This window comes from Nasonia vitripennis, chromosome 5, assembly GCF_009193385.2.
Source record: "Nasonia vitripennis strain AsymCx chromosome 5, Nvit_psr_1.1, whole genome shotgun sequence".
Classification (NCBI taxonomy): Eukaryota; Metazoa; Arthropoda; class Insecta; order Hymenoptera; family Pteromalidae; genus Nasonia; species Nasonia vitripennis.
Genome location: NC_045761.1, coordinates 21,089,756 through 21,115,993, shown reverse-complemented (window position 1 = coordinate 21,115,993; position 26,238 = coordinate 21,089,756). Strand labels below are relative to the sequence as shown.

Here is a 26,238-nt window from a genome sequence, read left to right as displayed (position 1 = left end):
TCTCTCGAACAGTCAACAAGAATAGCCCGAATCCGACAAAATCAGCAGCGGCAGCAGCTTCTCTCTCACTCTCTCAACTATACGCGATGATATCCGATCAAGAAGCCAATGGAGAGAGGCAGAACTTGGCGAAATTTGTAAGACGACGTAGACTGAATAAAGCCCGCGTTGTAGAGGGGAGAGAAGATACGTTTGAGGAATCTCATCGTTATTTCACGGAAAAGGTCCTCGCGCGCGCCGCGGTATCGCGTTCCACTTTGCCACAATTCCGCACAGCACAGCTGCGTAAGACACGCGGCGGCACACTGGTATATCGCGATGCTGCCGACGAGTAACAGGTACGGAACACGCGATATACGCTGTGCGCTCGTCTCTTCCTTTCGCTATATACGTATACGCAGGAGTGAGAGGGAGAGAGAGAGAGAGAGAGAGAGAGAGAGAGAGAGAGAAAGAGAGAGAGAGAGACAGCGCAGAGTTTTGATGGGTCACGCGGGCACGCAGACTATACGCTTTCGGAGTTTAATCGATCTTCTCGAGGAGAGAGACTCTATTTGTCTTCGAGCTGCTTCGGGTGATGGATTTGAACTTTTGTTTGGGCTTCGCGGGGTCTGACCTAACGCGTCCTTTTTCTACTTGCCGATGCTTATATACTAGAATCTTAGTGGCATGATTAGATTCTTCTCTCTCCCTCTCTCGAGCATCACACTTTCGAGAGACTTTTTCCGTTTGGAGAGCATTATGCAACGAGAGTTTGTTTGTACCGGTGCATCTAGACAATGATACAAGATGTGACTATTGCACCGAGACCTATACAACCTATATACGGTGTATATTGACGCTTGCATAATAATGCACATATGCTGTGTACAGTGCATAACCGATCGCCGTAGCAAATATCGTTACATTCCACTCTAGCAATCACTATCATCAACACTTAAAATCAGCCTTAATCACAGCACACCCACGCACTACATAAAACGTCGCACTTGGGGACCACATGTTTTCGCGACGGTCAGTACGTACACACACAGGCACACAAAGCAGAGCGTCGTTTCATCGGACGTGTTGCTGTCAAGAGCGCGCGAGCGAGCGCAGCGGCCCCATTCTAGTTCGGCTATCTACATCATTAAGTTTACGTAACCGCACAAACCTGTCAACGTGCATTTTGGAGCCGGCCAATGTCCCGCTCTGCCGCCAATTGTCTCTCTCCCTTTGATTAAGCAAACGGCCCTCTCTCTCTATATATATATATATATATATGTGTGTGTGTGTGTGTGTGTGTGTACCGATCGACGCGCGTCACGTACGTACATTATAATAACCCCGAGAACGTAATCCTGCGCGAATTCGGCGCGTGATTAGGGTTACGTGCGCGCGTGTAACTCGCGCGGCCGTCCACCGGAAGCGCGCGTATGCGCAATTTTCTCTCTCTCTCTCTTTTCCTGCGTGTAACGAAGGGGGTGCAAAGAGCCTTGATTTTTCCGATACACAGTGTAGCGCTAAAATGCTAACGTAGTCATGGACAACATTAGAAAAACCATTAGGGCGTAAATGCACACGTGCACACTGTGTGTGTGTGCGTGTGTGTGTGTTAACTCGCATATAGTGCGCTGGGCCGATAAGTGCCATTAATCTAACTCGATTATTCAAGACTTTTCCTCAAGAAACCGCAGACCCTCCAGTCTCTCTGGTATAATTAATTTTATCCTTAACTTTTCAGGCCGCGAGGGGGTGACCGGAGAGAGAAAGAGAGTAACACCTTTCCATTAAAACCGCGTCGGCCGTTAATAAAGCGAAAGAACGCGAAAAAAGACATAAGGGTGGTGTGGGTGAGCGGTGTGCTATAACGTGTACGTATACGCTCGCTCGCGCGCGCGCGAGAGAGAGAGAGAGAGAGAGAGAGTAAAAAATTTCCGCAGTACAGCGCGCGGGAGAGATTATTGAATTCCCCGCGAGTAGCGCGCGAAGCCATCGAGTTCCGCGATTTTTTCCCCGAAGAATCTGCACTTTTTACCCCCTCCCCTCATACACGAGAATATAATTTTCGAGGTATGCGAAATTAGAGTATAACACAGAGAGGGGGTGCGAAAAAAAGTAAAAGCAGCCCCGCTCAGGTAAGAGCGCAAAAAACCCTCGGCGAGCAGCGGGGAAAAGTTTAGGAAAAATTTCTGCGGCACACGTGCGCGTAACGGTAGCGAGAGACCGCAGCATTAATTCCCGAAGTCGTAAACAAGGCGAGCTCTGTCGATACTTTTAATAAAAATGCGCCGAGCCTGCACCGCCGCCGCCGCGTTGCGACCAATTAAATCGCCCCGCGCGAATATCTCGAGGGTAAGAGCTAGCTGCGGAGGCGTCTGTTTTACTTTTTATTATTATTTTTTTTTTAAGGGTACGTGTGCGCGCGTGTGTGGAAGAAAGGGGCGAGTGAGAGTCGAAATATGAAAGGGGGGCGAGAGGTGCGAGAGAATAAAGGAAAGGGAAGAATGACGATGTATAGAGAGCTGGCGCGAGAGCGAGAGAGAGAGAGGAACATTGCCTATACGTATAAATGAAAGAGCTTTTTATTTCTCCGAGTCTTTCTTTTTTTTCGGGGCGCGAGGTGTATTGGTTCGAGAGATTTTTTTAATCAAACGCGATTAATAACACATGGAGTTGCTCGCGATAGGAGGATTTTAATTTGCGACGAGTCTCGAGGCTTCCTCTGGAGCTTCGCGATGATTAATTTTTTGTATTATGCGCTGAACGTTAAATTCAAGAACATCTGAGTAGTAGAAGGGAACGAAAGGAGGAAGCGATACAAAAGATTCGCGCGACATTGTATCTTATACCATCTGCGAGTCGTGTGCGTTGCCTAACAAGGCGCATATCATCGAACGTTTACATCCTAAAACGTATTTTTTCTCATACGTATCGAGGCATATTGTGTCAACTGGTTGCGACAGGATGAAACATTGTATACGTCAAAATTACACAGGAGGCGAAACTTTGAAACCGCAAAAAAGCGTATAGGTACATATCGAAGGAATTACTTTTTTTCCGCCGAGTCACGAACATCCTCTCGAAATCATCATCGTCGTCATTTTATCCTCGTCACGTCAAAGAGGACAAAACCATTCGGTTGAAGCGGAAGCCAGACGCTCGCGATGAAGGAAGATGTGTATACAGGCGAGCTGCGCTGTACAGTAGCAATCAGAAGTATTTTCGTGCGCGTCTGCCTTTACTTTAGTCGCGTTTAAGTGGTCACAGAATGGTCAGTCCAAAACTGCTTTACTTGAATGACTGATTTTGATTTTCAAAGTTCAATTTTCACCATCACGAATAAAATTACCACACGTAACTTTCACAAAAGTGCAGGCTATCCTCCCAATGACGAAAACAAATTTTCCCAATAAAAATACCGCAATCCTCTCAATCTCATCCTCGCGAAACCGCCGGCGTACGAACCTTACTGTACCCCAACAGCGTACGCGGGCGAAAAAGACACGGCGCGAGCAAGCTGCAAAAAAAGCGAAAAACAGAAAGAAAGCAGGGCGACAGCCGCTAGCTCGCGAGACCTTTTTTTCATGCACGCATTCGTCGGGCACATGTCTCTCCTCGTCCTGCCCCCGTTGCCAAAGTGCATGTGCAGACGTCTCCCCCTCCCCTCGTCGTGTACACATACACTCGCACACAGAGACATGTGCTCGCGCGAGGCGGTATACACACTGCATCTTGGCGCGTTTTTCAAGCGTTTCATAATTGAGCCCCCACTACCAGCACTGCGAAAAAAAAAACAGCGCATACACACACGCACACGACGGCGGATCGATAGCTTTTTTCCTTGCGCTGCACCTCGCTTTTTTCGGGACTCAGGGGGGGCTGCTGCTGCTGCAGTTTCAAAGGTGCAGATTGCGTGTGCTCGAGCCCAGACACATAGGCGCGCATGCAGCAGCACTCGACGGATTTCGCAGCCTAACAACCCGTGTAATACACAGAACGAGTGAGTGAGAGAGAGAGAGAGAGAGAGAGAGAGAGAGAGAGAGAGAGAGAGAGACGTGCGTGACGCGTCGCTCGCATGCGAGAATATATATTCTTTGCTTTCTTCGCGTACGTGAGCGTGTGTATATAGGGGGTGGAGGAGGCTTTCAGCGGAATTTCGAGGGTGTCGCGATGATGGGGTGAATTTTTGATTGCTGACGCCGCCGCCGCGGCTGCGATGATTTCGGCGCGACGCCGAGCGGATTTCGGACGAGCTACTTTGATTATTATCCCACCGCTGATGCTTCTGCTTTTTATCGTCGTCGCTTAATATTTCAAGCCAGCTCTCTGTGTATACACGCTGCAGTTATCGCGTAATTCAACTTCGTACACGCGCGAAATTGCATATACGCTTATAACGAATTCAGCGGCCAGCTCGCTCAACGTGTCGAAAAAGAAGCAGCGGGAGTGAATTTCGGCTCTTTCTGGCCCGCAATTAACATCTCTCTTAACTGCTCTACTATACACGCAGAGATTAAAAACACCCGACTTACTGCGTGTATTACAAAGCGTTTAAACGAAACTAAAAAAAAGCGAAGCACTATGTACAATCGCATCGCAAAAACAAACTCTCGGCGGCCGCGCGTATGATATTCAAATTAAGAACATAGCGCCGCTTTCAAGTGCTCGCTATACGTACACACGCACGCATGTAAGGACCGCTCGCGTGTAATTGCGTTTTTAATTTGACGGAGTCTTTGATATGTGCGCGTGCAGGGGGCGAGAATCTGCCACCGCCGAACTTAATTTACTTTCAATTTCGACGGTTTGCTCTTCTCAAAGCCCGTTGCCGAGAAAATTTCAAGTGGAATTTCGGAGCACACGTGTGTGTACGTTTAACGAATAAATGTTTGCTGGATTTGGAAAAATTTCGGGAACTCCGTTGAACGCATAGCGGCAAAATCAACATTTTTCTTTCACTCCACGGCGAGAAATCACGGAAAGATGCTCTCTCGGAAGTAAATACTCGCGAGGGGACTTTTTCGAGAGCAATATTAAGGTATGCGCGCGTGTGGAGGGGGGGGGGTGGGGGGGGGGGCGTTTAAAATTGTAATGAGTATGTGTCTGGGAAAACATCTCGTTAGGGGGCAGTTTGCCGAAAATTTCATCCGCCTTCGCGCAATTTTTTTTCGCTCGCTCCTGTTTTACGGATTAATTATGTAAGTTCTCGATCTTGCACGTGTGCAGCAGCTTTTTTTAACACACTCAACGAGGGAGGTACGTGCTGTAATTGTCGGATTAATTAAAATGGGTTTTTGCTTGGTTTTGAAAAAAATTAATTAAGGTAATTTTACCCCGTCTTCGGACTCTTATACTTCAAATACAATTTATGTGCGCATCGTATCGCGATGATGGATATCTTTTCGTAATGCACGAATACAATGTTTGACGTATCCCGTTGAAATTCGAATTTACAGCTCGATATTATTCGCGATCGAATTATACGTAATTATTCGAATTGTCCGATGTGTGCAACTTGCACAGGGAAGATGATGCGAATTTCGCTAAAATTTTCAAACCGTTCGAGCGCTGCATTCATCGCTCGTACATTATGCTAAGTACACCCGGTAATCGTAAACAAAAAACAGGCGAAATTAACGCACACGTCGATCATTCCCAGCCATGTACACCCGATCTTGGATTCATTGAGTTCGACGATAGCAGCGTTTCATTTTTCCTAAAATTCGCAATTAAATCCCAGCCATGCATGCGCGGCGTTAAACTCCTGCGTGTGCCGATCGGGGGAAGATCGCAAATCCCCGCGGGCGCTGCGCACTAAAACCCGGATTCATTAGACTTCGGCCAGCACCTTCGCGCCCACGTCCCGAAGAACAATAGCGGCGGGACGTTTAAATTGCGCGCCACACACACACACACGCGCGTGTAAACGCCCGGGTATTGCATTAAAAATTCAAGCGAATGCAATTTGCAGCGGTGCACATACGCGAAACTTCTCTCTCTCTCTCTCTCTCTCTCTCTCTCTCTCTCTCTCTCTCTCTCTCTCTCTCTCTCTCTCTCTCTCTCTCTCTCTCTCCCTGTGTACAGAGTTGCCCCGAGGCATGATATCATAAACCGTCGGCGCAAGTTGATGTCGGCAGTCAAGCGGCGAGCCGAATATATATCGGGGGCGGATTAGCGATCGTCGAAAATTTTAATTAGCAGGAGTTAAAAATTAATGATGAAAATACGATTGTGTGTGTGTGTGTGTGTGTGTGTGTGTGTACGCAGTAGCAGCCGCTAATGGATTATGCGAGAGCGAGCGAGCGAGCGGCGATGTTGCCGGCACTCTCGACGTTTACCTTTCAAACTTTCGACGTTACGCTGACACTGGTGATATATTTTGTAATTTCGTCGGCGTCATTCAAAAACATTGAAATTGAGCGCGAACGCGAGAGAACTCGTTGTATGGATGATCCAGAAGGGCTGGGATTTAGGTGAATTTCGAGCCTGGGGATAGATACAGAGAGCGAGCAGATTTCATCTCCGCGTGTGTATACGTTTTACGTCATCTGTCGATGCTAATTACGCTCGGGCTAACGTTTTTGACTCGCCTCGCGTTACAGTCGCCCTTCGATTTTTCGATTTCGGCCGATTGACGCGGACATTTAGATTAACTCTCGCGGCGCATACCGCTGATGATTATCGCAGTTTTATTTTCACAGACGAGCATCGCACAGCTCGATTAAATATTTATCGGACACACGCAGGCGTATACGTGTCGTCGCACTAATTTGCGCATCGAGGAAGAAGCTCTCGGAGGGAATGAAGAAAAGAAGCGTCTGAAGTGCGCGCGAGGGGTTGTCGCACACTGTATACACAGTATAGGGGTAGTATATATAGAGAGAAGGTGTCGACGACTGCGCGCGCGGCAAGTGTCGCAAGAGGTCAGAGCACCGGGAGAGATATTCGGCGCCGGAGAGGAAATGCACGCACTCTAAATCTCTCAGCGCGAATTAGCGTCAAATTTCACTTTGAACAAGAGCTTTCGCCGGCTCTTTCTCTCTTTCCCGAGCGCTCGCGTTTTTAGAGAGACTTCTTTTTTTCGGCGTCTTGCTTGCTTACGCTCTTTCTTAAGTGGACTCGCAATTTGATTACGAAGCCATTTCCGCGATTATGAGGCTGCGCGTCATGCGAAATTTCGCATGATTTATATGCAGTCAAAATCATTATTTTTTGCGCAAATCCAGAATTCCGACGAAATCGCTAAGCCGCATAGAACCGAATTCAAAAGGGTATCCCAGATAGCCTTCCTCGATCGATTCGGCAAGCCGCGGCGGAGATTCAAATTTTCCACATAAACCGGCTCTTCAAGCTCATAGCCTAAATCCAGTCAAACGCCGCGTGAAACGCCTCCGACACACTATCTCTGTGTGCGAGGGCGAGCAAAGCGCTAGTAGCTACGCCGTCGTCGTCGTCGACCCGCTTTGCTGCAGACACGGTTTAGAGTGACAAAAGGAGGAACATCGCGCGCGCGCCAGCGAAGGGGAGAGTCGAAGGAGCAAAGAGGAGGGAAACGAACTGTTGCTTCAATGCGAGGAGGAGGAGGTGGGAAAGAGAGAGAGGATGAACTAGGCGAACGAACGCGGTTTGCCTCCGTGACTTAGTTTTAGGAGATTCTATGCGAGCGAGCGGGGGGGGGGGGGAAGGGTTGCGAACTGTGTTTTACCAGATTGCGCGCTACTGCGATATATCGAGTGTATAATACGAAGAGGCGTGGGAGTGCAGGGTTCTTGCTGCGAAATTTATCGATCTGAAATTAGGATTTTGAATTTGCGTCAATTTTCTATTTTTAATTTTAAATAATTGCGCGTTCATTACTTTCGGAGGTCACCGCTGAAAATTTCACGCGTTCATTGTTCGAAAGTGGTCTATTTTCGAAGCAATAAATTGCTAAACTTTTCTACTTTTACTAAAACGCGGAGTTTAAAATGTCGATCGGCTTCCTTTCCCCGAGACCTTGAGCATCGAAAAAGGGGAAGAGGTGGCTCGCGAGGTGCAGCGTAGGGGAAATGGAGTCCTCTCACTCGATCTCGAGACGATCCGCGATATATAGCCTCTGCCCGTATACCACTGGAGCGACACCTCGGCAAAAGGGACACGTTAGACGCGCTTGCGCCGCCGAGCTCTTTTAAAATTCGATACGCGCGGCTCACGCAGTAGCAGCAGCCGGTGTGCATCGAGATTGGCTTCTTGTTCCTTATATCCCCCGCAAGCTTTCTGCCCCCCGGATACGTGTGTTTTGCACCTTTCCTTATTCCTGCGTTTAGATAGATGGATTTTCGCTTATTTCGTCATGTAAAATCTTCATTAGCGCAAAATTGTAGGAAGTAATTATGTTTGAACTTGATACGGTTTGGCTGATTAATTCGATTCGGCGTTTTAAATTAAATTCAATAATTAACGAGCATAAAGAAGAATAGTGCAATAGAACAAAAGCAGCGCCCAGGCTCGGCTCGCTAAAAGATAATTAACAACAACACTGCGTCGTATTCATTAATTAAGCCAAACTATACCATCGATTAAATGTACACACCTCGAAATCGCTTAAAACATTATTTACTCTAGGATCGCAGCAGTTGGGAGGCTAATTTTATTGCCGCAAAACGAAATCCGCTATTTTTAAAGCGACAATTCGAGTGGGAAAGAGCATATTCCTGCTGCAATGTTTACAAAGCTGGAAAACTGATAACTCAATGAAACGAACGAGAGAGAGAGAGAGGTGAACGACACTTTTATCTCTCTTGTGTATTTCTTTCGAATCTATACATTTTAACGAAAGACACACACACACACACACACACAAATTATCCGTGTATATTAATTCACTGCACAAATGAGCGAATCAGCCGATAAGTCGGGCATATGCATAAACGATAAAGACGTCGTCGCCTTTCCAAAGTGCAGAAATTGTCTTCCCTCTCGCACACTCAGTCCGATGACTCCTCCCGCATCTGGTTTCATTGAACTTTGCTTATAACAATATTTTTCCCTCTTGCCACATTATTAATAATACACGCAGCGAGTCGATTCTTCAAATTTAAGACGCTATTTTTAATTGTTTAACAAGCACAGCGTCTACCGCCATAAATTTAACATTCCTCTTACGATAAGTTCGTCTCGGTGTCGGCGGTATCTCAAAACTATTAATACAATAACAACGAACGCGAGCGCGAGCCGATAGTTCAAGCACTCGAAAACAAACATTTAAATCAATTCCAGTGTCGTCGCCCACGCAATTGTCCAAGTCCAAGATAAAGACGAGCAGAGCTCGTATTGGTTAGTAGAAAAAAGTGCGTGCGTGTACACGTAAGAGAGCGACGCTAGAGGGCGCTTGCGCACTCGGCGTATAAAACAAAGTAACGACGAAATGCACTTCCGCCCCTCCCTACTGTTCCTCCGCGAGTAACTCCTTTTTTCCGGCAGCCTCCAAAGGGAATAACGTCGAACGAAACGTTGAAAACAAGCATAGAGAGAGAGAGAGAGAGAGAGAGAGAGAGAGAGAGAGAGAGAGAGAGAGAGAGAGAGAGAGAGAGAGAGAGAGAGAGAGAGAGAGAGAGGCGCGGTAGGGGTGGTACACAGAGCGAGAGAAGCGGGAGAGGTTATGACAGCCGAGGTATTGAGCGGATCCTTCGTTAAAAAAAAAAGTAAAAAAACGAGAAGCAGCAGCGCGCCGCGGAAAAAGGGGTGATGCAGCGCACAGACAGAGCAAAGTGGATGGTAAGGGAAAGGAGGGATGGCGCTGCTGCTGCTGGCGGGGGAGGCCAAGTAACCGAATCCGATGCGGCCACGGAAGGGAGAGAAAAAACGCCGCCGCCGCGATGCTGCTCTGCTCCTCCGCTATCCCTACTCTCTCGCTTTGGCGCGATATGTGTGTGTGTGTGTGTGTTGAGGTGATACACGTATACACGTACGCACACGATGTGTGTTACTTCGAGCGGGAGGGGTTGTACACTTATTTATTTTCGGACGACTTTCTTGGGTGCTTTTTTGCTGCTGCTGCAACGCGGTTCGCTTGTCTTTGACTTGCCGCTACGGTTACGTCTTTTTTTTTTTAAAGAAGTCGACGGACTCGCTGTGTGGCTGATGGGTACTGGAGGGAGTTTTAACGCCGTTAAGGCGATTTTTCGGGGGTGGAAATTAGCTCGTACTGATTCAGTTTGATCGAATCGACATCGCTAATCACGAGTTAATGTAATCATTATTCAACGAAAATAAAAAATTAAAACTTTTAAGTCGATCAAATCAAACTTTCGGTAAATCGGATGACACCCCGAGAGCTCCAACTACTTGAACCGCGAGCGGATTCGAACTCGCGACCCCTCAAGCATACGCACACACCGAGAGAGAGAGAGAGAGAGAGAGAGAGAGAGAGAGAGAGAGAGAGAGAGAGAGAGCCGCCCCTACGTAAGGGAGGGCGACTAAAAAAGTGTCCGCGTTAGTGGGAGGTGGCAGCGGTGCGCACGCCGAAGGAGGGAGAGTAGCAGCAGCAACGAGACTGACCCAAGCGCGAGCGAGTCTTACGCTAACGATTTTTTTCCTCCTTGGCAGCAGCAGCAGCGCGAGCGGGTTCACTGACGTCGACGACGACGACGACGACGACGACGACGACGACGAGAGACGCTAAAACGCTTTCCTCTCGCGATATATATTTGCGCGAGCGTGAATCTGGAGCGGAGAGAGAATTCATGCCTGATGTGTGTCGCCTCGTGGGCTGTTGCGTTAGGGGGGAGAGCTTACGCGGATGTGTGGGTGGGTGACTTTTGCTCGAGGAATTTCGAAACTAGGGAAGATTCATTTTCTCATTTACCCCCGGATTTTTGCATTAATTACCGAAATGGTATCGATTGATCGAGTAAACGGTCTCTTAGCTTTATAAGTCTTTTAAACATGAGAGGCACAGACGAGATAACCGAGTTACACACCTGATTTCATATTGACGTTATCATTTCCAAATCGTGCAATTAGGGAAGAGGATGTATCAATTACGGCTTTGAATAATATCTGGCAAATTTCCGATCGCGCATACGCGTCGTGTAAAAAGATTTTTAATAAATTTTACGATATCTAATGAAGATCGTCGGCGATGCGTTACAAAAATAATATTCCGACCCATCGATTCGTCCTCTCCGCCACTGCATCGCGAACGAATTTTAAAACATCCGCATCAACGAAAATATAATTTAAATTAGGCAGAGAGAAAAAAATTACACACAGAAACTCCTCGCATACATCCCCGATATACGTTATACGAACGCTTCCGGGGTAAAATCCATTTCACCCCCCTCGTAACGCGAATTATAATTTCCCTCTCTCGCAGATCTACACAAGCATCGCTTATATTTTTATTATTCAGCGAGAAATATAATTTCACGCGAGCGCGGAGGAAAACCTTTCAATCGATTCAAAAAGCAAAATTCAATTCCTCCCCCTATTGGCATTAAAAACATCGGCCTCTTTCACTCACTCGTGCACACGCGCTTCCTACATCAAAGTCGCATCGCATTCGTTATCGCATCTTGCTGAGCGGAAAATTTAATGAAAAAAAAGCCCATCGATTTGTCGCGCGCCGGTTATTTTTAGAGATTAAAAAGACGATGCACAAACCTACTTCTTGCGCTCGCACAACATATATCCCATTAGGGGGTCGCCACCGAGTTGCTGCTGGCAAAGCGAGCCTCGAATAGAGAGAGCAATCGTCCTAATGACGCTATGCTACTGCACTTTAGCGGCTACGTACGTACGAGTGAGCGTTACTCTCTGAAGGGCCGATAAATTTCGAGAGGACATATCGGTCGGAGATAAATAGATGGATGGATATGCGCCGCTGCTGCTTCGTTTTCCCTTTTTCCACCCACGCGTCAAAGAAGCTTTTAGACTCGCGTAAACAGCCCTTCTCGAATATTCACGCAGAGGTACGACTTACGAGAAAAATAACCGGGTATAGTCGCGCGCACGAAAATCTGATGCAAAAAAGTACGTTGCTATAACTGCGGCGACGGCGGACCCTCGCGCGCAAAAAGGGGGGTAGAGTACCGTAACACGACAGTGGCACGAAAGGGTTAATATAAAATTAGCTCGACAGTGGCCGCAGTGTAGCGGCGGTCTGTCCACTTAAAAAATTTCCGACGAAATTGCAATCTTTCCCATAATAACCCTCTCCCTCCAACAGTTGGTCGATGCATTATTACGCGCGCATACACAGGGCGAATCTATACAAGGAAATTGACAGGCCTGACGTAGTCGTAGTCGTCGTCGTCGTCGTTGTCTCTCTCGTATTGCACACACACACACACACACACACACACAGAAACACCTACGGAGGCGCGAAATCGATTTTGGCCAGAGAGGGAGGGAGAGAGTGAGAGAGAAAGACAGACAGACAGAGCACGTATATGGAGAGGATAGAAGCGAGAAGATATCGTGACGCGTTCGCATCCACATGCGTGACCGAATTATCAATAGCGAGGATCAAATGCATTTAGCGTGTGCAGACACACACACACGCTCACACAGAGATACGTATGTACGTGTATATGCGGTAATGAGCGAGTGGGAGATCAACATCTCGATGCATTTCCCGCGTGTCTTTCTACGATCGACGTGTGTGTGTGCATGTGTGTATGTGTGCGAGGTGGTTTATGCATGAGCCGAGAGAGAGAGGGAGAGAGAGCCGGGAAATTCTAATATGCAGAAATTACTCTGATAATATATGGGCAGAGGAGATGCGTACTCGAAATATGATTAAAATAATAATGATCATTACACTCTTGTATCTGCTGTGTGTGTGTGTGTGTGTGTGGGCGACGATGACTCGTATAGTAATTAAATTCATTTGCCATGGCCGGGACCGGATTAATGTTTTCCAGAATATCACGACGCGTGTTGTGTAGAGATGCTTAATGCGTTGACGGGTGTATTTTTGAGTTTTATTATATATATATTTTACGCGAGAGAATCATCGGCGAGTTTTGCTGTTATACCGACGCCGTGATCGATCTTTTCGAGTATTTGCGAGAATGATGATGATGATAACAGTGTAATTTATTTGCAAGGAGTTAAAGAGCGTATGTAAATCACGAAACAATGGTAAATTAGGCGGAAAAAAGATGTCAACCATTACGTAGATGCGCGAGCCTTTAACTAGTTTCAGACTAACGTCAATAGGTGGCGCATAGACACTTTCTTATAATCCTTATCGAAATCTGCGCACATAAACTATATATACCGATGTGTTACCTGAGCCAAAATTATCTTTTTGGGATCTGATACTACTTGGGCCAGTCATTCTATAACTGAAACTTGCTGTTGCAGTTCTGACTACATCTTTTGTTGAGTTCATCATTTTTCAATTGAATCCACAACGAGCACGCGATTGGCAGGAAATTATCTACGGTTATCTAGATGTCAACAGAGCTTATGGAATCGTAGGTCATTTCAGTTAGATATCTATTAATCACCTAATTAGCGCGGGCTTTCAATTAATAGATGCAACCGCATATAGTGTTCTTGGCGTGTGTTGCACAACTGCGATATCAGAGTGAATAATATAGCGAAATGCGATAACTTTTACAAATATATTTTTTTCGAGTCAAATGAAAATTCGGAGTGTTGTATAAAATCTGACATTGCAATCAGCAGAACAAACTCAGGGCTCGTTGTGTGCACTATTGATTTTTCGATAGGGGAAATCGATGCGGGAAATTGGGGTTATTGCATACGTTATGTATTTCTGTAATGTCTAGCGAGTGCGACGCACACACACACACATCTAAAACTAGTATATACACGTTTAGAGCAAATACATTTTGGTCTTCATCTTTTTTTCATGCGCAATTGAAATTTTAGTTATACTTATGTCGCGTAGTTATAGTTTGCCAAGTATTTTTTTCCAAGACATACCGGCAATTTCGAAATTATCAAATTAATCCCGCCTCTCTCGTCTACAACACAGAGCAGCAGAAGAGTATACACACAGAGAGAGTTGAAATTCGCGCGAAGCAGAGGAGCAGTAGTCTGGCGTATATATTCGCGGCGATTCATTAGAAAATCGGTGCATCATCTCGTTATCCTTCTCCGGCAGAGCTCCGCGCGCGCACATGCTTGAGCGTAAACTTGTTTCGGTGTAGTCGGAGAAACCGAGAGTCGGGGGAGTGGAAGCTCGAAATTCGAAATTACCATCTGGTTAGCCAATGAGTTGCTTATTACGGATGCGCGCAATTTGAAGAAACTACACCGCGACGTGCTTGAAATTAATTGCGACGCTCGCTGCTGTACTATTGCGCCACTGGTAGTATACGTTATATCCCAAAAGTTATCAACGTTTATTGTTGCGCGCTATGCGGCTCGAAGTTTGACTTTTTGTACGAGCAGTGCACAAATCTCTCCTATAAGTTTAATTGTAACGGAAGAAGACGTTAACGCTTACGTGTAGTTGAAAAAAAAAATAATAATAATGTGCACCAGTGCGATTGTGATATGCTCTCGCGCGTTGAGAATTAATGAGGAGCGTATAATAATTAGAAGGCATACATTTTCAAGGATCACAATTTGCGTATTAATTAAGAAAATTTAGATGCTCGCTCGCGCGGTTCATTACATTTACAGACTAAAATTAATTAGCAAATTAGGTGGCTCTTTCGTGTCTCAAGTAGCCGCCGCGGCGTTGTGCATTTTATAAATAGACGTGCCCTCCGCGCGCGCGCGAGTGCTGCAACACTATACACACACAACGCTTCAGCGCGAAATATTCAATTACAGAAATCTGCTCTCTTCGTTTTAATTATTATTTACACCTGCAGCGCGTGTATACTCGCGCGCGAGGCCGGCTCGGATTATTTTACGTAAACAAATCGAATTTCACTTTTGTCATTATACGCGGGAGAAGAACGACCGCGGATTTATCGGCGAAAATCGCGTACTTACACGCATTTGCCATCTCATTTTTTACGAATATAATCGCCCCCAATCGAATTCTCGATTACTTTCTGCTGCACCAAAGAATAAACATTTCAGTTTTCAAAAAAATTCCGCTTTGATCAACAGGTCCGTAATTTACAAAAAAAATACTCCGCAAGCTCTCCCTTAAAAAAAGTGCTGGCAGGTCTCAATCAAAAGGCTTCGCCGAAAAAGCGAGCTGAACGTCTCGGCGCGTATCATGCTCTATCTCTGCACACACTTCCGTCCATTCTGCTTTGATCCCAGCCCCTCTCTCTACATTAGACCCGAGAAAGAGCCGACACCGTGTCTCCCAGTAAGTACAGGTGGCGTCTCGCCCGAAAACTAAATTAGCTCTCGATACTGATACGCAATAATTAACCGCACCGATGACGAGGCTTCAAAAAATTCTCCCTGCGCGTGATCGGCCTGTAGTATACACGCAGTGAAAAAGCAATATTAAAAGCGATCGATCAATTTCATTTCAAGCAAGCAGTCTCGCCGTCTGATTTCATAACAAGGCAATTTCGCGTCTCTCTCGGCCCCGAATTCATCAAACGCTCATTGAACGCGAATTTCGCGACACTAAGGAAAACAACGAAAAAAGAGCATCGGAGGAGAGAGAGAGAGAGTCTGAGGGGGTCGGCGAAGGGACGACGACGACGACAACGACGGCGACGGGAAAGGTGCAGAGAGGAGAGAGAGAGAGAGGCGGCAGGTGGAAAGGACGAGTGTACACAGGGAGGGGCGCGAGCGAGCGGGCGAGCAAGAGGAGGAAGGACGGATGAAAGGACGCTTACCAGCTACTACCTATTGATCGCCAATTCTTTTTCTCTTGTTGCATATTAGGCGAGAGCGCGCGCTGCGCTGTGTGCTACTCTCTCCTCTCTCTCGATTTTTCCGCCGCCTCCGAAAGATGAGAGAAAGAGAGAGAGAGAGACGTAGTGCACACCCCTGACGCGCCGTTCGCTTCTCCTCTCGCGCGCCTGAGGTCGCGGTCGACGCTCTTCTTACCGGCAATGTTTCATTTCAAGTTGTACCTTCCTGTTTCGTGTGAGGGTGGGGCTCTCTCTCTCTCTCTCTCTCTCTCTCTCCCTCTCTCTCTCTCTCTCTCTCTCCCGTGTCGTCGCGGCGCCGCTGCAGTAGCGGAGAGAAGGAGGATGGGATATCGTCGCGCTGTTGCGCGTCGCTGCTGCTGCTGCAAAAGCTTTGGGGAATCGAGATAGCGAGCTTGCGAGGCTTGTGCCAGGATGTGCGCGTATGCCCGGATTTCGATGGGATTCCAAGCTCGAGAGAACGATATATATTTTTTTTGAATACGGGATCGACTGTCCTGTATAACACGCGTATGAAAAATTTCGAGCAATTACGATTAAAAATAAATCCGTCCTCGCTTTTGACGCGCAACATTTAACGCCCTCGAAAAAGCAAATATTTTCCCCCGCAAGCTCAAGTTCAATCATCCATTAAACGAGACAGAGAGAGCGCCGGACGACAAAAAATCTCGCGGCCACACACACGGATAATTCAAGAGAGAAAGCTGCATCAACACTCGACTCGTTTTTCGTGTCCGGTGTGTAAAGCGCCAATTTAATTATTTCTCTCTCGCGCTCGACGCCGAGCCATAATAAACGCGTCAAATGAAATTGGTTTACTCGTGGAATGAAATAATTTTCGAGCTTTTACCGCACGCGCGCGAGAGCTGGAATTTAAATTCAGAGAGAGAGAGAGAGAGAGAGAGAGAGAGAGAGAGGACTACTCTTTTTTCGGCGAAAGGAGCAGCAGCGGCAGAGCTTAATGCGATTCGTCATGGCTCGAAAATCCATGCAAACGCGCGCCGCCGGAGCTTTCGTTCTATCTCTCGCTCTCTCGCTCTGTCGGCAGTGAGCGAGCGCGTGGTCAACTTGTTGCAGCACACCGCCCGGCTTATACACACACACACACACACACACACATATATATATATAGCTCTATATACAGTAGAGCGAGAGGGGCATGTATAATGCACCGGTGAAAATCGCATTTTCAAAGTGTAACTTATCAGGGGCCGTTATCCGGGCGGCGATTATGCGCTAATGCGACGATTAACGCGCGGCGATTTGTTGCACAAGTTTTCGGCTCCTCGTATGGGCTCTGCTACTACCTATATGGGTATAGTTTTTTTTCGTTATAACCTAATAACGAGAACGAATGATAAGGCTTTTAATTATATTAAGATTCTTATCGGGGGGGAATTAACTTGCTTCGAAAACTTGGCAGCGCGCATAGCTTCGTGCACTTTCCTAATTATGTACGACGCGATAATAATCTCATCATCGCGATGATGAAAGAAATTAGCCTTGCGCATTCCCCGTGTGACGTTGTGTACCCGAGAGCTAGTCCATCAGCGATATGTATTTTTTGCACGATTTAATCATCCGTAGTCCAATCCCTTTTGTGTTACGAGGTTGTTTCGCCCCTCGTAAAAATATCGAAATAGATATAATATGTTATGATAAAAATACAATAACACAATTAAAGTGAACTGCACTAACCTTAATATCCAATCTTGTCATATTCGCAGACAGCAGGAGCAGTATCCAGGAGGAGGCGCAAGAGGTTAAGAAGAGAACGAGGCTCGGCGCGCCATCGTCGGTTAGAGTTCAAGACGGCCGCGTAGCGCCTCCGAGACGCTCCCTACCGTCAGCCCGCGCTCCTGCATCGGCGGCGAGAAAACGCAGCGGCACCAGGTCGACTATCGCGAATCAGCGAGCCTATCCTCGGGCCGCCGAACGACGTCTGGCCGCTGCACCGGCAGCATTACGACGCGCTACTCACCGGGAAAGTGGAGGTCAGTATTTTTTTTGTTCGAATGTTCGAGAATGTTTGTATACACCCGCACTGAACACTGCATTTCACTTGAGTTTTTGCAAGGACGCGACACTGACTGCGATCGGGACTTACGAGACAAATTCGCGAAGGTTCGACTGCCGATAAAGTAGAGGCCAGTTTTCTATGTTCGAATGTTCGTATATATGTGTATAAACGCTGCATTTCACTCGAGTATGTATAGTAAGGACGCGGAAGAACTCACGAAGCTATGCGCACGGCACTACTTTATACACGAAAAACTCTCGCGACGCTTCTACTACTTATACGAAAAAGTCTCGACTGCACACGGCGCCACAAGAAAACTAGCGACCCCCGGCTGCGTCCGGGACTAAGTACTAAAAAAACTCGCGAACGAAAACTAGCAACCCCCGGGTGCGTTTGGGCTACACGAAAAATTCGCGAAGACTGCGCCTGTCACTACAGGAAAAACCATAGCGAAACCCCAACTACGACGCGCTACTCGCCGGGGAAGTAACGGCCAGTTTAAAAACTGTAATACTTACACTTGAGTATGTAAGGACGCGAAAATACTTACGAAGCTACGCACACGGTACGAAAATCTTTCGCGACGCTTCTATACTGCTTATACAAAAAATCGCGACTGTACACGGTCCCACACGAAAACTAGCGAATCCCGGCTGCGTCTCGGACTACACGAAAAATTCACAAAAATTCGACTGCACACGGCACTGCACGAAAAACTATCGAAACCGCGACTGCGTGAGACAAACACAAAGACTCACGAAACGCCAACTACGACGCGCTACCCGCCGGGAAATTAGAGATCAGTTTTCTTTGTTCGTATGTGCACCGCGCTACACTTGACTACGCGAGGGTGTAGAGAAAATTCGCGAAGCCTTGACTACTTACATCCGGCGCCACACCAAAAAACTCCCGAGTCCCGACTGCACACGTCACTATGCCGCGCGTTCATTTCCGAATTCCGGGAATCGACGGTTTCCGGTGGGCACAAAGTTCCCCCCACTCTGACGGGCTCCTCGGTGGCGCGACTCTCGTTCGGACCAATAACGGCCGGCTTGAAGCGGAAACGGCGCGCCACCTGCCGGCATTCGGCGCTACTGCCAGACGTGCAACCCGCGCACACATTTTAGTCTCGCGCCGCCGCGACTCGCGAGTGCGAGTTTCTCCGTGAACCTGACAAAACGCACCGATGCAGAGGATTTTTCTTCTTCCACGAGAGCCAGAGGCAAAAATGACTAATTCCTACTCGAACTTTCAGGCGGAGGTGGAGAGACGACGCGGGATAGTCCAGCAGCAGCAGGAGAAGGAGGAGGCCGTTGCAGCTGGGTGCGGGCGAGCTCTTGACACAACACGCGGCCGGCCGGGACACACACACATCCTAAGATGTGATTTCAAAAATGGCGGATTGCCCCTATGCCCGCTGCATACAGGAACGGAAACACATTCGCCGTGAGCTGCTGCGATGGACAAAGAATATGGTCTTCGTAGTCGGTGAGTGTTTTTTTTTCTTTCGGACGTATAGCTGTATACACTATGGCTTTACTGACGTGGTCATAGCGTATGGGGATGTGTTTGCGATTTTTACGCGACTTTCGGTGAACGGACCGTAATCTACACAAGCAATCGGTAAACAAAGAGAAGCATCGATAGATTCCAGAGCAATAGCAACGCATTGCATAAGCCGACAAAAAGGGACACCAGTGCATCGCACCACATACGAGTGTGTCGAGTTTTAAAATTTTATTCTAGGGTCGCGCGAATAAAAATCTCGTCACCAGCTGCGAATTCAGCGAGAGAGAGGAAGAGGAGGAGGTGGGCGATTCTTAACCTCGGACACTCACACACACGCGCGCGGCGGCAGAGCAGCCAGCGCAGCGTAGAAATCTGGGTCATTCAATTCATTGCATTAGGTTCTTTTCGTCCGTCGTCGCGGCGGCGAGTTTGAGCTCGCTCGCCGTCGCCGCGATGTTTTATTGATTTTTCTCGCTCCGGGACACCACCGTGTGCAGTGTGCACGTATACGTGTAGATACGCCTCGTTGCTGTTGATGCGTTGCACTTACTAAAATGTTTACGCACTAGAGGGAGGGCTTTTGTTTAGAGCCGGGTTATAGTATTTCGGAGGTGTACAATTAATGTTTGATTTTCAGGAGGACGAAAAAATTCATCCAATTCCTGCGCAGGATATATCTGGAATATGCGATCAAAAGCGATCCTTTGACACACGATCCGACGAAATTCTCGCATAATCACTCGAAACTATACTCGTCGCAAACTTCGTCCCCGGCGCTGTTGCAGAGAGTCTCGAGCAGGGCACTGCATAGGTACATATAAACCGTCGTTGTGATTCTGCACAAAAGAAGAGGAGAGATCTCTCCGAGTCCCTCGTCGCTCTCGGGAAGTGTGTCTTTTAATGGCCGAAGGGAGGAAACGGAGCACGAAATTCGGCACTGTGCATACACTCGCGCAATAGCGGCCAGTTCGACGCTCGAGTTTCCGAGCTTGCGGAATGCAAAGCGCGATCTCCTGTCTGCGTGTCTGTTTGTGTGTGTCGCAAAGGGACGGCGCATAGTATTGGTCTACGTGTAGGAGAATAGAATACGCTTGGGTAAAGAGCGCAGAGGGGTAATTGTTGTTGGTTGTTGCAATTCAGCTTGATTGTTTGAGCTTTTTGTACTGTAGGACTTTTTTTGGTTCATTAGTTAAAGTTCAATCTCAGTCTTTCTCTTGTCTTATTATCAGAAAATCGAATCTCGCAGAAATAACTTTTCATTCAGCCGTTAAAAGCTCCGTAGGAAATCCGCTTAACGCAAACAAGCTTCTCTATTAAATTCAGCCGAAAACCTGCACACATCCTGCAGCGTAAAAACGAATGACTTTCACACCAAAAAGCTTCCTCTCGATATTTCCACTTCAAACAAAGCTATATACACACGCGTGAGCTTGCAGCACACATCAGCCAAATCTCTCTGGCGACCCCTAAAAAAGCCGCACGATCGCGCAGAGCAACAGCTGTGCTCTGCACTCTCTGTGCTATATAGCCCATACCTATATATCCACCTACACACAAGCTTCTGCAGTATAGCGCGCAGAGAGTGAGCGAGAGAGAAGCACGAGAGGGAAAACGCGTGCAGCTTGCAGCCGGCGCTTGTGCCAAGAGAAACCTGTTGCCCGCGCCGAGCGAGAGAGAAACGCCAAATCCTGTGCTCTCTCTCTCTCTCTCTCTCACTCTCTGGCTGTGTGTATGTATATAGGTATATAGAGAAGGTCTAGCTCGACTATCTCTCTATCTCTGATGCGCGCGCGCTCGCTCTATTTTCCGGGATGCCGGAGCAGGAGGGATATGCTGAGGCTGATGCGATGTCAGCTGTCGAGACAAACATCCTATCTTGGATTTTATTCATTATTGGGCTGGTGTTTGAGGATGAGGTGTGGAGTGCCGGTTATGTTGATTTATTGGTTTCTTTTTGAATGAACCTTTTCTTTCTTTGTATTTTGGTACATGTGGTTAGGGTGAATAAGGTCGACTTTTTCATGAATTAGCATGGTTTCAGAATAATTTCGAAAATCATTGTTTTCGATCTCTAATCCTGCTGCAAAATCGCAAAGAGAACCATATAGACTTATCGAAAAGGCATTAAGCAACATCTCGTTGCAAAAGTAAATATCACCACGCGCCGAGCATACCGTTATACAGAGACTTCACCATTTCGAAGCAACAATAAGAATTTATTTAAAAAAGCCTCTCACAATGCCCATCTCTCCCTTATTACAAGCACATACACACGCGCACATCCACACACATCGGTTTCTTGCGCTAAGATCCTGTGCGTCTGAAACAATGACCTCGGCCGCACAAAAGGAACCGATGGTCTGTGTGTGTGTGTGTGTGTGTGTGTGTGTGTGTGTGTGTTTCGGCCCGAGAGAGAGACGCACACTCACGCTATAAAAGGTCTTCCACGCGCTCCCCGCTATGTCATATTGCGCAGTGTATATACTGCCTCTTTCTCTCATTATTTCGATTGTTACAACGTCGGCGGGAAAGGTGTATACGGGAGTTTTCATGGGAATGAAAAAAGAAAGAAGTACGGAATCAAACCGTTTTATCCAGTGTGTAAAGATCGGTCAGTCCACTTCGGTTTTATCTCTCTTGTGTTATATATATACGTAGAGTATTTACATGACTGAAGTCTCAGAGCTCAATAACGCGTCGAGCTGCATATGCAGCGGTTTCGTCAGGGAGGGGGAAGTTATGCACACAGTCGTTGCCTTTGTTTACGGTGTGGAGCAAAGCGTCGCTGTGACGTCGAGGATTATAGCGCGTGTGATTCTTTCGCGCGCGTCAAAATTTAATCCAATCAACGAATCGTCATCGACTCTGACAAAGTTACAAACGTTCACGATTAATTAGTTTAATTCAGCGCGGAAACTCGACCCGCATCACTCCGAAGCCCACGCTCCACACTGTATAGTATTAACTTTACGCAAAATAATTAGCAATATCCAACCGCACACAGCGCAGTCGAAATTCGCAACAATCGTGAGCGAGAAAGAGAGAGAGAGAGAGAGAGAGAGAGAGAGAGAGAGAGAGAGAGAGAGAGAGAGAGAGAGAGAGAGAGTCAATTACAAGGGCAAAATCGAAACGAATCAATACCCAATAATCTCCTCCCACTCCGGTCGAAAAGTCAAATCTCCCGTGCACACTCAGTCCGTGAAAGTCCCGAACCGCAGTGTACACCCCTTCGCTCTCGACTTCTCCTCAGAAGCTTACATCCCCACCAAGCCGGCGGCAGAGAAGCAACAGCGTAGTCGCGTTTGACGAAATTTCGCGCGCGCGCGCGCGAGAGAGAGAGAGAGAGGGAGAGAGACGCCGGAAGGGCGAAAAATCGGAGGTAGGAGAAGAGACTCCCCTGCAGCCGTGCCCTCACTCCCTTGACACCTTTGTTTCCCCTCGATGGCTTCGTGTGCGCGCCACCCTCCGCTGTGTGCTCTCTCCGCTGGTGGTGGTGCATCTTTCGAGCTGTCCAGGAAAATTCGCGAAATAGAAAAGAGAGGAGGCGTCGGTAGCGTAGTGGGGGATGATGGATTGATTGGTTCTTCTTGCGCGCGCGGCTTCGCTCCGGGTGTGTGTGTGTGTGTGTGTGGGTGTAATGGGAAACAGCCGTGTACATTATAAAAACTCGTTGCGTTTTTAGTCGCGCGAATTATTGATACTCGTCGATGAGGAGGACGCGAGGACGTGTGCATTGATTGTACCGTATAATAAAAAGCAAGCAACAATGTTTAACGGGCTCCCAGAAAACAAACGCATAAAACGAGAGCGAGCGAGTTTGTGTGTCTTGACCACAGACAACGCGCCGCGATTCTCCTCTCTCGGCTCCTTTTATTCGTCTTACACTCCCCTCCAGTACACACACACACACACACATTTCCAACGGCTGTGTATACCCTCCCCGCTACTGTAAACCCTCGCGATGTCTTTGGCCTCTCCTCCGGTCACTGCGCGCGCGATTCGCTGTATAGCTCATCTTTTTCTATATATCGACGTTTCCTCTCTCTCTCTCTCTCTCTCTTGGCGTAAAAACAACGAGGAACTGACGTTCTGCCACTGGTTAATTCCACTTTGGCCGTTCTTTTTACGCCGGGGCTATTTCTCGGGCTTCTCTCCAGAATTTCTCGCAATCAGTCTCAGAAAGTTCCTCCAAGATATGATAAATCACTGTCGGAATTGATGAACTGCCACACCTTACGGCCCGAGCTGTACACACAGCTGCAACGCCGGTTAAATACGGACAAAACAACGTTATCGATTTCCGCGTCCCTTCAAAAATTGTATAACCAGCTAATCTTTACTCTTGTTCGAGTGAAAAATGCAGACTCTCACGGTGTCGCCCCTGTTGTATCCCTACTCTAGCCGTTTCTCCCACTATACTGTAATGCTCGCGCGAGGAGACTACCCCTCGATTTCTCCTCTTGCACGGTTCTCTCTCTCACTCTCTGTGTGTATATAGCTCCCTCGGATTATATTCGGGCGTCTCGTACATTTTCCTTACCGTCGTGTAGCCCCGATCGAGTTTCACGCGCGGATGGGCACGTTTTCGAGCTGCACCTTATTCTTCGCACCTCCACGGCTTTATTAGCGATTTTCAAATCTCAGACTGCTGTGCGTTAACAACTTTATATTGTCATTATAAATTAATTAAAATTAAAGTCGCTTGTACGCAACTTCGCGTGGAAAGGCCAGTCGCGTCGGAAAAAACGACAACGACACCGGCAAAAAGCTCCGAACGCACACGCAGCTGTAGCTTCCGATATCGACTATCCCGAAATCTCCTCTCGCCCGAAATAGCCCGAGCGGTAGTACTGCGGATTCCGTTGGCCCCGAACTAATCGGCAGCTTGTTGCTGCTGCTGCGGCGCACATCGACGAAAAAGCTTCTCTGAATTTGCGGTGCGGCGTCGTTGCAACTGGTGCTGTCACTTAATGACCCAAAGAGAGAATCGGAAACTTTCCCCCGATCGATGCTCGCGTGAGCCACGGCTGCATGTGTCATGTGCGCACGTATGCGTATAGAGATACGAGAGACTATCCTACATGTGTATGTGTGTGATCCCGAGGCGTTTCGCCGAGAAAAAGTGCAAGAGCCAGCATTGCTTTTCGATACACACGACATGTACACTGCATACCGGGACGTGCTAATGGCTGTCGGGAGAGTTAATTTTATGCAGATGGAATTTTCGGGGAAAAGAGGACTGCTACTCGTGTGTATACCTGTTGCGCTTCTGGCTGCTGCTGCTGCAGCCGCGCTCGAGCTTTCGAGAGTTAAATATTTCGTGAATTTAGGCAGTGCTTTTCAACTCGATCCCCGGATTTATTTCGTCGAGTGAGATATTTGACGCGCGAGATCAACGTTTATACAATTGGCTCGTGTAATTTTAATCGCGAATTTCGAATTTCAAAAGCTCGCGCTAATGACTTTTTCCAACGGGAAATCGAGCCGGGCGTACATAAACATTTTATACCTAAAAGTAGCCCTTACCCGCTAGGGAGTATAAACTGCATTTCCCTCGAATTCATATAACGGCATTAGAGATAACGAAAATACGTCGTAAAAAAGCGTGCGCGGAATATATCCCTTCACTCGCGCTCACGCGCAAGCTCGCGAGCCTGCCGAGAGTAAAGTGTCTTTCTTCCTTTCCTCCGCTGCAGCTCTCCGGCAATAAAACACGTCATAAAAAAGAAGACGTAAGAAGAGAGAGAAAAATTTTTTTTCTTCTTCGAACCATCCCTCGAATCTTCCTGCCTCCTCTCGCCACGCTTCTTTTTTTCGCCAACTTTGGCGTCCTACAATCTTGAAAATTAGATCTAAGACAAATCCCTCACGACTTATCCGCCCGCGCGCGCGAGCGAGAACAAGGGAGAGCAATCGCGGAGTTTCTCTTTTTTTTTCCTTCCCTGGCCGGGGTTTATAAGGAAAAAGAAGGGGGGCATAACCCGACTTTCGAGCTTTATAAGGCAATAAAAGACGTGAACTGAAAGGCTTACTTACGCGCCGCGAGATAAGATTTCTGGCTGCGTCTTGCGCGCGGCGGAGAGCCGGTAGGTAGCCCTTTTCTCTCTCTCTCTCTCTCTCTCTCTCTCTCTCTCTCTCTCTCTCTCTCTCGGTTTTCCCTGGGACTATATAACCGACACCCCTTCGCTTTTATTTCTCGCGCGGCGCTTTTTCTTCGGCTCGTCGTTATTCGACTCGGCGAAAGCTTGTAGCCGAAAACCATCAATTTTTTAACGACCGACTGCACGAGCTCTCCCAGTCTCTCGTTTCCTCTTCTGCACTCTTAGGAGTGGAAAATTTTATTTCTCGCGCGTGTCTTGGGCTTGTTTTCTCGTTCCTTTTTCCCTTCGATTCTTATCGGAGGGTGTAATAATTGTTTAATTTCGCGGTATACTTGTGATCGATACCGAGAACGCTATGGATATAATTATTAATACGATGATTAATAGCAGCGCGACCAGCGTAATAGGTCAATTATCAAGCGATGAAAATTTCACGACAAGTCTACGGTATCTTCCCCGTACTCAGTCGGAGAGAGAGAGAGAGAAAGAGGGAGAGAGAGAGAGAGAGAGAGAGAGACCTCGTCGAATTTTCCTTCGGACGAGCTCGCGAAAGGAGCTCAATAACATTTCGCAACATCGATTCAGGAACAGCAGCAGCGGAGGCGCGCGGGGCAGAGAAAGAGGGCGAGAGAAGCCCATGGAAAACAAAAAGAAAAGGATCGGCGGCGCAGCTTCCGAAAGCTCGCGTACATCCCCACCATAATCTATCTCCACCTCCACCTCCTTATCTCTCTCCCACAGCAGCAGCAGCAGCAGCAGCGGCGGCAGCAGGGGGTGCACATAAAAAGAGCACCCGGTCCGCTCGCGCGCGCCTACGCCC

General features: G+C 47.6%; 2 protein-coding genes across 5 annotated transcripts in view; one reads left to right on the top strand and one right to left on the bottom strand.

Annotated features, from left to right (window-relative positions):
- The window catches only part of LOC103316308 (guanylate cyclase 2D), a 281,070-nt gene extending 263,476 nt beyond the window's left edge, over positions 1 to 17,594 (bottom strand). The window contains exon 1 of the mRNA XM_031931234.1: positions 17,487 to 17,594. The gene's annotated coding sequence lies outside the window, so the exon portion shown is untranslated. The remainder of the gene's footprint in view (positions 1 to 17,486) is intronic.
- LOC100678279 (mushroom body large-type Kenyon cell-specific protein 1) overlaps positions 1 to 26,238 on the top strand; it is a 75,228-nt gene that overhangs the window by 7,666 nt on the left and 41,324 nt on the right. For 2 of the 4 annotated variants that reach the window (XM_032601004.1, XM_016985725.3), the window contains exons 1-2: positions 17,657 to 17,782; positions 19,064 to 19,296. In XM_032601004.1, the coding sequence (XP_032456895.1) occupies positions 19,203 to 19,296 (94 nt within the window). In that variant the 5' untranslated portion in view covers positions 17,657 to 17,782; positions 19,064 to 19,202. Of the gene's footprint in view, positions 1 to 17,515; positions 17,783 to 19,063; positions 19,297 to 19,954; positions 20,129 to 26,238 lie in introns of those variants that run through there. The other 2 variants (XM_016985719.3, XM_016985728.3) reach the window with 2 other exon arrangements.